General features: G+C 38.1%; 1 protein-coding gene across 1 annotated transcript; it reads right to left on the bottom strand.

Moving 5' to 3' along the window:
- Window positions 1-9,788: 9,788 nt before the first annotated feature.
- Window positions 9,789-11,772, bottom strand: LOC114410737. Its single transcript, XM_028374675.1, has 4 exons — window positions 11,246-11,772; window positions 10,901-11,164; window positions 10,033-10,267; window positions 9,789-9,932 (listed from the first exon to the last, which is right to left on the bottom strand). Exons 1-4 carry the CDS (start codon window positions 11,770-11,772, stop codon window positions 9,789-9,791), a joined length of 1,170 nt encoding a protein of 389 aa, XP_028230476.1.
- Window positions 11,773-12,330: the final 558 nt, after the last annotated feature.

Here is a 12,330-nt window from a genome sequence, read left to right as displayed (position 1 = left end):
ATTTTATCCTTGGCACGTGTTCGGTAATGGTGCCGTAAAGCGCATTCATTCTTTTTGGTTACTATGGTTACTTTTTGATGATGACAATGACTGCTAAAAATAGAATGCAATGAGTAATGCAAAAATTGGATAAACGTGAATGCATGACAATGATAAGTCGCTAAAGTATTGAATTCACACAAAACATTCCGTAGAACATACGGTCGAATCAAATCCTATTTTCATTAAAACAGCATGGTTCATCACATCTCATTGGAGTCAAAGCATAAATACAACACAGACGCCTTAGTGACTTTGAATTATGTGGGTCATTAGTTCGACCATGTGTTGGTAGTAATCGAAAAGACCGTGAACTTCATTGGGAGCTGAGTACGTGTCAGCCACTACCTTGGCTCTAGCTAACAACCTTGGAAGCTCTTGACTTTCATTCAGAGTGAGATCGAATCTATTCATCCATTTCATAGCTTCCCCATGCAATAACTCTATCACCCTTTCTTTCGCTTCCCTTTCAATATGCAGAGCCAATACCTTTGCCTGTTCATCTTCCAGCATCTGCCCATGACTAGCAGCCAGGTTTACCTTATCCTTATATTGGTTTATAATTATCAACATATTGATGCAATCCTCCCTAGGAAGGGACCAATCACTAGAACCATGAGCAAGAGGCTCCAAGAAGATTGGGCTAGAGCTGCTGAAGAAGGCCCTAGGGTTCTCATGAACCTTAGGGTAGATTTCTGAGCCCATGGGCCAAGGTTGGGTCCAATTATCTTTGTACATATTAGACTAGGATGTCATTATATTTGGTCCTTGTATATAGGGCTCCATATTGTAGGTATGGTACCCTAGAAATATAGGATTTTTCAGCCCTTGTATTTTTGGGCACCTAGACTAGTTTTTGTATTAGGGGTAGTTTTGTAATTTCACATGCACTAAGTGGATATTTGATGTGTGTGGTTGGAAATAAATTTAATTGAATTGGTAGAAGCCCAATCCAATTAAATTTTAGAGGGGGAGGTGAGCATTTGCTTACTACACCCCATTGCCACATCATATAGTCACACTTTGTGCATGTCCTTCATGCTTTTCATGCCTCATGACACCTAAGCACACTTAGTGGAGAATCTTGGAATTGATCTTGGATTAGTGGACTGAACCATAACTAAAATTCACTAATCATAATTAGTGAAATTTTGGCTCCAAAGTTTGGCTCCACAAATTCAATTTCAAATTCAAGTGAAATTTGAATTTCCCTCCAATTTTGTGTGACACTTAGGCTATAAATAGAGGTCATGTGTGTGTATTTTTTTGAACTTTGATCATTTGAATATTAAACTTCAGATTTCAAAGCTCATTTGGAGCACAAAATTTCGTGCTCTTCTCTCCCTCTCCCTTCATTCATCTCCTTCTTCCTCCAAGCTCTTATCCATGGCCTCCTATGGTGGTGAGCTTCTTCTAGACTCATCTTCTCCTTGAAGTGGCGTCTCCTCTCTCTCTTCCTTCTCCATTCCGCTGCCATTCATCTTCCAAGAAGCAAAGGAATCCATTGATGAAGAAGATCCTAGGCCTACAAGCTCCAATGGAGCTTGCATCACATATTCTCTTCAGTTTTGCTCAACTATTCCGTCAAACTTCTCTTCAACCTCTGACAAGCCTTTAACTTACCTTCTAACACCATGCTTTCCATCCTCGATTCATCCCTCTCAGCCCTTCTAAGCTTGAGCTCGTTACTGTTGCCCCATAGAGCCCCTCGGAACTTGTTCCTGCTCCATTCTTCCTTTCGAGTCCTTTTTGTTTCCCACTCTAACATTCAACCGTGGTCAGGTTGACATTTTTCAGCTTATCACACTCTTTCCTGACCTTAGTGACTGCCGCCATTAGCTTCTCTTTCACCACTCTTGCCTTTTCGAGCTCCGCTTTCAGAGCTTGCACTTCTTCACTTTCCTCAGGAATTTCAGCCTCTTTTCCACTTAGACTTTTTAGCTTTGGGAGCCACTTTATCCCTTGCATTCTAGACTTCAACCAATTGTGATAACCGCCGATGATGCCATTGCTACTTCCTTTAAGCTCCTTATCTTTTCTTCGCACTCTATTTCACGCTTTACGGATTTTCTGAAGTATCTTCACATTAGCTTCATTGAAGCCTCATGCGATGAAAGGCGTGATGACTTCCTCCGACGGTGCACCTCTCATAGGGTAGCCTAACTGTCTTATGGCCAGCACATGATTATAATTAATACAATCCCTTGTCCCTAATAAGGGGACATTTGGGAATCCTTTGCATGAGCATAACACTCCTGCCCCTCCTTCTTTCCACCGTGGGAACCAACTAACGAACGCTCCATGTGGAAGCAATGCCTTCCAAGGTTATTTTGATGATGCCAAAGAATCAAGAGTTAAGCAAATTCCAAAGATTCAAGAATTTAGTTTCAAGAATCAAGATTCAAGACTCAAGATTCAAGAATCAAGAGAAGACTCAATCAAGATAAGTACTAAAAAAGTTTTCCAAAACATTGAGTAGCACAAGAAGTTTTCACAAAATCATTGCCAAAGAGTTTTACTCTCTGGTAATCGATTACCAGCAGGTAGTAATCGATTACCAGTGTTTTAAAACGTTAGATTTCAAATTTCAAGAGTCACAACTTGTGGTTAAACATTTTCAAATCATTTTAAACTTGTGTAATCAATTACACAGTACCTGTAATCGATTACCAGAACTTCTAAACATTTTGATTTTCAAAATTTAAACTAAGGAGTCACATCTGTTGATGTATAATTGATTACACCTTAATGGTAATTGATTACCAGTGACTGATTTCGAAAAATAAATTTCTAAAAGTCACAATTCTTCAAGTGACTTGTTTCTGAAGATTTTTTCAAAAGTCACAACTTTTTAAGTGACTAGTTTTCAAAAGAGTCACAATTTTTAAGGTGACTAGTTTTAAAGAAATTGCCAAGAGTCACAAACTTTAACTTGAGTCATCAAGAGATTATAAATATGTGACCATGGCATCAATCTTTCAATGAATCTTTCAATCAATCCTTCAACATCTTTCAATATCTTCTTTCATCTCCTTCAACACTTTCAACAGAACTTTCTAATTCATTTCTCTTCATCTTTCTAAAAGTTTTTGTTCAATACTTTCTCTTTCAAGAAAAGTTCTTTGTTCAAAAACTTGTGCTATTCATCTTCTTCATTCTCTTCTCCCTTTGCCAAAAGAACAGAAGGACTAACTGCCTGAATTCTTTTGTGTCTCTCTTCTCCCTTACAAAAGATTCAAAGGACTAACTGCCTGAGAATTCTTTTGATTCTTCCCTTCCCCTTAAGAAAAAGATTTCAAAGAACTAACCGCCTGAGATATCTTTTGTTTCCCCTTACAAAGATTCAAAGGACTAACCGCCTGAGAATTCTTTGTCCTAACACATTGGAGGGTAGAGGGTACATCTACTTGGGGATTGTTATACTGAGAACAAAAGAGGGTACATCTCTTGTGGATCAGTTCAAGTGGAGGGTACATCCACTTGGTTATTCAAAGAGAACAAGCGAGGGTACATCCCTTGTGGATCTTTGGCTTGTAAAGGATTTTACAATGTTGAAAGAAATCTCAAGAACCGCAGGTTGCTTGGGGACTGGATGTAGGCACGGTTTGTGGCCAAACCAATATAAATCTTGTGTTTGTCTTCTTCTTCCCTACACTATTTAATTTCCGCTGTGTACTTTTATTTCCCGCTTTTACTTTTGGTTAAGTTTTTGTTTCTGTTCCTTACTTTCTTGACTTAGTAGTAAAAGCCTAATTAAATCTAGTAACATTAAGAAGGATAGGTTTTTTAATTAGTCAAGGCAAATTAATAATTAATTCAACCCCCCTTCTTAATTATTCCGAGGCCACTTGATCTAACACTCCCGTCATGCCTGCCAAGAGTTCTTCCCAATTTGCTTTACCCTTTTCGGAGCACATGCGATGGCTTTGTAGGGGACAAACAGATCTACCTTCATGATAAAAAAACGTGGGATACCAACCATACGTAAAGAGCAGGCGTACAACAGAGAATTCTCGCACTGCTCTTTTCGCACCTCAAGTCGAATGTATCATACGCATCCGCCAAAATAGCGATGACGGGGCTTTCCTTGCTGTGGTGATAAGCAAGAAAGGCGTTGATCGCAGCTAGATCCACTGGCCCATCTACATTCGGAAATAGTATAGTTCCAAACACCAACAGTGCTAAGATGTCAATGAACGAGGTCCATTCCCCTTGATTTGCCAAAGCTTTTGCCTTCTCCTCCAAGCGCTTCCTTGGTATCCCTACCACTCCATTCCTATTTTGCTTCACTTGGTCTAGCTCTTGTTCCAAGATCTTGACCACTTTTTCTATTCTTGCCCTAGAAGGATAGAATCTGGCAAAGAGGCATGACTTTCTTCCCCCTAATGGGCATCCTAAGATCCCTTCAAACTCTTCTATGGTTGGTGCCAACTGAAAGTCCCCAAAAGTGAAGCATCTGAGTGATTGGTCGTAGTATTGAGTGAGGGATGCGATCGCTTCAACGGACACTTCTATCATTGCTAGATCCCAGATCTTCCCATATGCCTTGCCTTCAATGAACTTGATCCATCTGCTGCCCTAGTTCTCACGAGCTGGCTAGTTCTAGATTCTTGACTTTGACATGATATAACCTCATTTTTAAAGATGGTACTTGGTCCGACCCTATGTTTGCAAGAACGAAAATTCTGACGACCAATACTTCAACACCCTATCATAGAGGAGATATGATGAATGCATCAGGGCATGGTTATGCTATGCATGACAAATGTATTTATCAACCGACATAAGATGCTCGAAAGACCATCTTTGCTTATCCACCATGCATTGGGCATCATGGTTTGTTTGCAGTTATTACCATGGTACCCAATGCATGCAATTAAGAAAGTAGTGCAAACTTTCATGCTTCTTTGTGACTTTGACGACAAAAAGGAATGCAAGGCATGGGTAACGACATGGGGGAGTATGCATGAGTGAACATAATGACTAATGACGACAAAAGGTATGTGGTTGGTAGCTCAAAGAAACATGCTAGATGAATGAGCATGATAACATAATGACTTAATGCGCAATGTTGCGTGTGAACATAATAAAAATGGTAAACACATAAATGATGTATACTATTACGACGTATAAAGATATGCATGACTAGATCAAGGAAACAAGACATGGTGAGCTTGTTCGGTGTCCCTAGTTTAGGATCTTAATGGAAGGGATCAAAAGTTCGCTAATCGGTGATAACCCCCAAGGGTAGTTGTACGTAACTTTCAAGGTTTCTAGAGATATCATCCTCTTTGATAACAACATTGTGGCAATAGGGACCCAACATCAAAAGAGGAAAACTCTAGATGAGGCTTCACTGTTATCAAGCGAGTCGGAGACCCAACATGGCCATAGATCAACCTCCACTTCCTATGTCTCACACAGACTCGGGTATAAGGCCTAATACCTCAATGTGTGTGCAAAGGTGTACGTGTCATGCGTGCATAGAACAAACAAATATTCCTAACTATGAATGTAATAGATAGATAGACACACACAAAAAAACACAGTAACATAGCAAGGGTTATATACAAATATGGACAAAACAAAATATAAAAGGAAAAAGGGAACATAAATAAAGAAGAAGTCATGATAAAACATTGCACACTGATCGAATGGCCTAACTCACTAAAAATTCCCCAGTGGAGTCGCCAACTGTTGCAACCTATCCTTCGACGGGAGGTCGAGGCGAAATAAAAAGGAGGGTCTTCCAAAAAGGAAAATGCGTGGGAGTCGCCACCATTGTTTATTCGAGGAAAACATTAGAAAAACCAAAAAGAGGTCTGCGAATATTGAGGAGAAGGGTTTGGGAGTTGTTTACGCATACGAAAGGTATTAGCACCCCACGCGCCCGTCACAAGGGATGACAACCTTTTAATCGAGTGTGCAAAAAACGTGACTTCAATGTTATTTAGTTTCCCTTTTTTATATTTTTATTTTTTTGGGGTCGACAAGGGGAATGCCCTTGCTCTTATGTATCCTCAGGTGCAATGAGGAATTTAGACCTACGTAGTTCTTTAAAGCAAAAAAAATGTGTGTTGAATTGGTTTTAGGCTTTTGAAAGATTCATTTTTATTACTGAAACAAAAAAGGTCATTAAGGCATTGGACCTTGAACGATCTCAAGTGGCTTTGATGGAGAGAAATTCAGTTATATGCTAGTTTTATCTCGGTTTTGTTTATTAACTTTTAAGGTCTTTAAAAGATGACTTACGAAACTAATGATCGATTAAGATTGAACTTTACAAAAGAAAAGAGATTACCAATGATAGAAGAAGGAGATGAATATGCACAAAGCAAAAAATGGGACCCCTATGGGTGCATAGATCATGTTCAAATCCTTAAAAACAAACACTTACCGGATGACGAACGAAGAACACCGAATGAAGAACAATGTAGAGGTTGATTGCAGTCGCGATTCGATAGCGCCTCGACTTCGTTTTCTCTTCTTTCTTCTTCTTCTCCCTTGTTTCTCTCAAAATATCTCAATGCTGAATGTTGAAATCCCTTCCTCAGCCCCCCTTCATGGCTATTTATAGGGAAAATGGCATTTGGGACCATGGCAGCTTGCCCAGGCAAGCTGATGCTTCATCCTGAAGTAACTGGCTCACTTAGACGAGCTGGTTCCTTCAGCCCTAAGCAATTTGGAGGCCTAGGCGAGCCAGAGGCTAGCCTGGGCGAGCTAGGGTCCAAAAAACTACCTAAAAAGACCCTTTTGCCCCTCCCTTTTGGTATCTTTCTCATCCTTGACCAAAATATCAAACGATCTTTCATCTTGCGCGGTAACTGGTGTCGAACAACACAGTTCGGCTAGCGAGAATCAAAACATCCGTGAATGATAGTCCCCGGATGAAATTAGGGTCTGACAGTTGTCGAATCGCTACAAAACAAATAAAACTAGGAAATTCTGCTATACATATTAACCTAGGTCGACTCAGAGATAGGATTCAATTTGGTTCCTTCTTTAATTTGCTTATAAACACCAAGGGGGAATTTCAATGAATAGTTTGTAGGCAATGGAAAGAAATGTGATAACACAAAACAAAAGTGTGAAATCTAAACTAAAACAGAGTTTTAGTTGCAGAAACACAAACATATTTGCAGGAAGATACAAAATTGCACAAATAGGTTGTAAAACAGATTTGAGATTATTAATCCAATTCACCAAACCAATCAATTCGAATTATCACACTTTTGTAGAGAATGATCATGTTGTGAAAGTTCAATCAATGTCATTAGAGTTACTTCAATCAAATTAATCCCTAAATTCATTGAGATCGCAAATTAGGTTGGAATATCATACAAACAATCTATGATTAAATTTCTAAATTAGGAAATGAATCCATAACTTAATTTATTTTCAATCCTAAGCATATTCATAATCATGAAAATCGAAAATAGGATTGAAGAAAAAAATGAACATTCACACATAATAGAAATACTAAACCAGAACTCAAATTCAGCCTTGCTTGGAGTGGATCCTTGGATTGATTGAGTGTTTAGCCTTCCATGATCATCACCAATGGAAAAGTATCAAAATTTGTGCAAGAAAAAGGAAGAACGAAAGTGAAAAGAGGAAGAAGAATGAAGAACAATTGAGAGAAAAAGAGAATTTTTTTTATCCTAAAGTTAGCACAAGTTTCTAAATATGTTTTTATACAAAATGAAGTAACTAACTAACTCCACTAACATATACAGTGACTACTCAGAAGGAGAGGATGGGCCTTGATTAGGCCCATCTAATCTACCTAATTAAACTAATTACACAAGGCAAAGCTCAAATTCATAGCTCAATTATTCAAGGGAAGATGTTTTGACTTCCAAACCCAATTTGACTCTCGAAATGGAAGAATTGACCCATGCTTATTTTTTACAAAATTGAATCTCTTTTTCTTATCTTTCAAGGGACTAGTCGCATGCTTCATTTGGAGTTCTGCGGTGTCCTATAGGCCCTACCCGAGGTAGATAGGTCAAGCATCAATTCTCAATTAAGCTCAATCATTTGCCTAAGACCAAAATTGAGTTAAGGTGGGAAAATATGAGTCAACGAGAGGTCAAATAAGCTAAGAATAATAGAAAAATACTAAACTATAAATGCTCAATTCCCCCACACTTTATCTTTTGCACACCTGGGCAAAACTATAAGAAAGACTAAGAAAAAGAAATCAAACTATACTAAAAAATAACCACAAGTAAAAGAAAGGTATGAACAAGGCACACATATTTTTCAATGGATCCTAACAATGCACAAAAATGAGAGAGATGGAAAATGGAAGAATAGCCTCAAGGTAACAAGCAATCCATGAACACATGATCACAAAACGCAAAGTGAACAAGTAGTCAAGTCAAAATTAACACCACGTGTAACTAGCACATCCAAATTTTGGCAAGACTCTAATTCATTCAACTTGGACTACACATGCATCAAAAGATCAAAAGGGCTTTTATTGGTTTATAATGTATGACTTAGGTAACGGTGAATATACGAAGGATATTTAGGCTAAAACTAAGGAAAAAGAGGGGCAATGCAGAGTAAGCCAACAAGTAAAAAGAGGGTTAAAAGAATGAAAATGAACCACAACACATTTTTTTCATTTTTTTCTTCTTCTTTTCTTTGTTTGTACATTTTTTTCTTTTTGAACTTTTGTTTTTTATACTCCCATTTTTTCTCTTTTCTTTTATGATTATTGTTATTTTTTCCTTTCTTTTCTTTTCTTTTCTTTTGTATTCTTCTCTCTTTTTTTCTTTTCAACATGTCACAAGAAAAATGAATTGACGGAAAAAAGGAAATTTCATAAAAACAAAGTACAAATCCCCCACACTTGCTTGAAACCCACTCCCAAAACAATTCGAAGGTCCCTTTTCTCCCTAAAGTCTAGGACAACATGGTTTTCCACTTTTTGGCTTGTAATGAGCTACAAAATGAAAGAAAGAGTTAAAGGCTCAAAGAGGGTGACAATGGATATCAATGCAAGGTAGGCTTATTTGGCTAGTGGCTAAAAGAAAGAAGGTCTAAATCACCTCAATCAATGCATGTGTAACAAGGAATGATAAAATAGGCAAGGCAAAACCTATAGTAATCTAGCACAAGGGTGAAATCACACATTAAAGAGAATGAATGAAATAGTGCAATCCATCCACAAAATCCCAAAAACTCACAAGGCATAATTCTATCACACATGATCCGCCTCAAATTTTTCTCCAAGCCTACTTACCACTTCCACAATGGCAACAATGGTTCACACCAAGCATGAAACCTCTCAACTAAAGATGGTACATCTCTTACAATTTATACAAGATAGAAATCTTATAAAAAAACATGAAGAGTGCCTAAATTCAACAAAAAACATTAGAAAACATGAACTACAAAAATCTTTATTATTTTTTAATTTTCTGTATGTAAAAACAGTAAAATAGTAAAACAACAAAACAAAACAAATACAACAAACAAAAAATAGAAAAAAAGCAACAAAAACAGAACAACATATAGATATAGATACAAAAAAATAGACAAAATATAGAAACAAAAATAACAACAACAAAACCAATACAACAAACATAAAATAGAGAAAAAAGAAAAATAGAAAATAGATTTTTTCTAAACCCTCCCCACACTTGAAATGCATATTGTCCTCAATGTGAGCATGTAATGAAATGCAACCAAAATGATAACATATAAAAGAAAAAGGAAAGAAACTCCTTTAGTGCCATTCAAGGCACATCATCACATAAAATTGGCAAAACCAGAGAGTCCGCCACAAATTCCTCCTCCACTTGGGGGCTCTCATGAAAAAGCTTGAGTTGGTGACCGTTTACTTTGAAAACTTTTCCAATAACTTTCATTTTTAATCTCAACTGCACCATGGGGAAAAACATTAGTAATAACAAAAAGACCATCCCATCTAGATCAAAGTTTACCAGAAATAAGCTTGAGGCGAGAGTTAAACAAGAGCACTTTTTGGCCAATATGGAACTCCTTCATAAGAATCCTAGAGTCATAAAATCTCTTCACTTTCTTCTTGTGAATCTTGGAGTTCTCATAGACATCTAAGCGGATCTCCTCAAGTTCATGCAATTGAAGCTTCCTTTCCATACCTATTTCATCAAATGCCATGTTACAACCCTTCACTACCCAATAAGCATGGTGCTCAATCTCCACTAGAAGGTGACATGCCTTACCAAAAATCACCCTATAGGGAGACAACCCCAAAGGTGTTTAGTAAGTGGTCATGTGGGCCCATAGAGCATCCTCAAGTAGCTTGCTCCAATCCTTCATGTTAGGATGCAATACCTTCTGCAACACTTGCTTTATCTCTCTATTAAAAACCTCTGCTTGCCTATTAGTTTGGGGATGGTAAGTTATAGCAACTCTATGCATAACCACATTCTTCTGGAGCAAGGATGCCAATGACCTGATAGAAAAGTGGCTCCCCCTAGTCAGTGATAATGGCTCTAGGCACACCAAACTTGCAAAAAATGTTAGATCTCACAAAATCCACAACAACTTTAGAATCATTAGTTTTGGTGGCCTTAGCTTCAACCTACTTGGACATGGACCCATAAAATCAATACCCCAAGCATCAAAACTCTGAGAGAAAATAATAGGTTGTTGGGGCATCTCATGCCTATGTGTAATGGTCCCTCCTGCTCTCTAACACTACTCACATGTGGTGGAAAAATGATGAGCATCTCTAAAAATGGTGGGCCAATAGAGCCCATAGTCTAAGATCCTCATAGCAGTCCATTGAGGACCAAAATGACTGTCGGTAAGTGTGCCATGACAAAATTGAAGAATAGACCAAATCTCATGATCGGGCACACACCTACGAATCACTTGGTCACTACCAAACCTCCACAAGTAAGGATCATCCCATACATAATATTTGGCATCACTCTTAAGTTTATCTATTTGAGACCTAGATGCATGCGGTGGGACAACAAATGGAACAATGAAATTCACAATGTCAGCAAACCAAGGTGTGACATGTGATGAATGTAACTGAATCAAATGATCATCAGGGAAGTTATTCCTAATTGGAAAGGAATCCACAGGTCCCTCAATCAAGTTTTCCGCACCACTCCTATCTCTAATCTCAATATCAAACTACTGAAGAATAAGCATCCACCTAATCGACCTAGGTTTAGCATTAGGCTTCTTCAACAACTACCTCAAAATTGCATGGTCAGTAAAGACAGTAATATGAGAGCAAAGCAAATAAGATTTGAATTTATCTAATGCTAAAACAATAGCTAAAAACTTATTTTTGGTGGTGGTGTAGTTAACTTGTTCTGCATCCAAAGTGCGTGAGGCATAAGTAATGATGTGTGATAGTCTATCAACTCTCTGTGACAAAATAGCCCCAAGTGCATAGTTAGAGGTATGACACATGAGCTCAAAAGTAAGCTCCCAATCTAGTGGATGCATGATAGGAGAAGTGGTAAGCCTCCTCTTCAACTCCTCAAGTGCTTCTTTGCCAGGCTGGTCAAGCACAAAATCTACGTCCTTCTGAAGAAGCTTGGACAATGGCAAGGCAATCTTGCTAAAATCCTGGATAAATCTCTTGCAGAAACCTGCATCTCCAAGGAAAGAACGTACTTCCTGCACAAAAGCGTGGTAAGGAAAAGAAGTAATAACATAGATTTTGGCCTTATTGACCTCAATACCTCTACTAGAGACCAAATGCCCTAAGACCATACCTTCATGGACCATAAAATGACATTTTTCAAATATTAAGAACAAGGTTAGTCTCAATGCATTGGTCAAGAACTCTAGAGAGGCTATCCAAACAGGCATCAAAGGAGGAACCATAAGCAGTGAAATCATTCATAAACATTTCCATGCAACTCTCTAATAAATCAGAAAAGATACTCACCATGCACCTTTGAAAGGTGCCAAGAGCGTTGCATAGGCTAAAGAACATCCTGGTGTAGGCAAATGTGCTGAATGGACAGGTGAATGTGGTCTTATGATGGCCCTCCGGTGCAATATGGATTTACATGTAACCTAAAATGTTGGACCAACGGCCTCAATAACTTAAGAAGGGCTGAATTATTTTCCCACTAACAAGCTTTTAACCCCCTTCTAAATGATAGACTCAGAATAAAGAAAAAGAAGCCGCAATCAATTTAATATTGTTCTTTAAACATGCAAGACAAAATTGATTGCAATAAAATAAATGAGATAAGGGAAGAGATAATGCAAACACAGCTTTATACTGGTTCGGCAAAGTCCATTGCCTACGTCCAGTCCCCA

The sequence above is a fragment of the Glycine soja genome, chromosome 4 (genome assembly GCF_004193775.1).
Source record: "Glycine soja cultivar W05 chromosome 4, ASM419377v2, whole genome shotgun sequence".
Lineage (NCBI taxonomy): Eukaryota > Viridiplantae > Streptophyta > Magnoliopsida > Fabales > Fabaceae > Glycine > Glycine soja.
Note: the sequence above shows the minus strand (reverse complement) of the source record. Positions and strands in the feature narration are given on the sequence as shown.

Bases quoted from the DNA above. Each gene is read 5' to 3' on its own strand.
- LOC114410737 (XM_028374675.1), bottom strand. From the start codon at position 11,772: ATGGTCTTAGGGCATTTGGTCTCTAGTAGAGGTATTGAGGTCAATAAG. The intron at 11,165-11,245 runs GTAGTTGTTGAA...TATTGAGATTAG, and splicing joins ACTGACCATGCAATTTTGAG to AGATAGGAGTGGTGCGGAAA. The intron at 9,933-10,032 runs GTGCTCTTGTTT...CCCATGGTGCAG, and splicing joins AGTTCCATATTGGCCAAAAA to TTGAGATTAAAAATGAAAGT.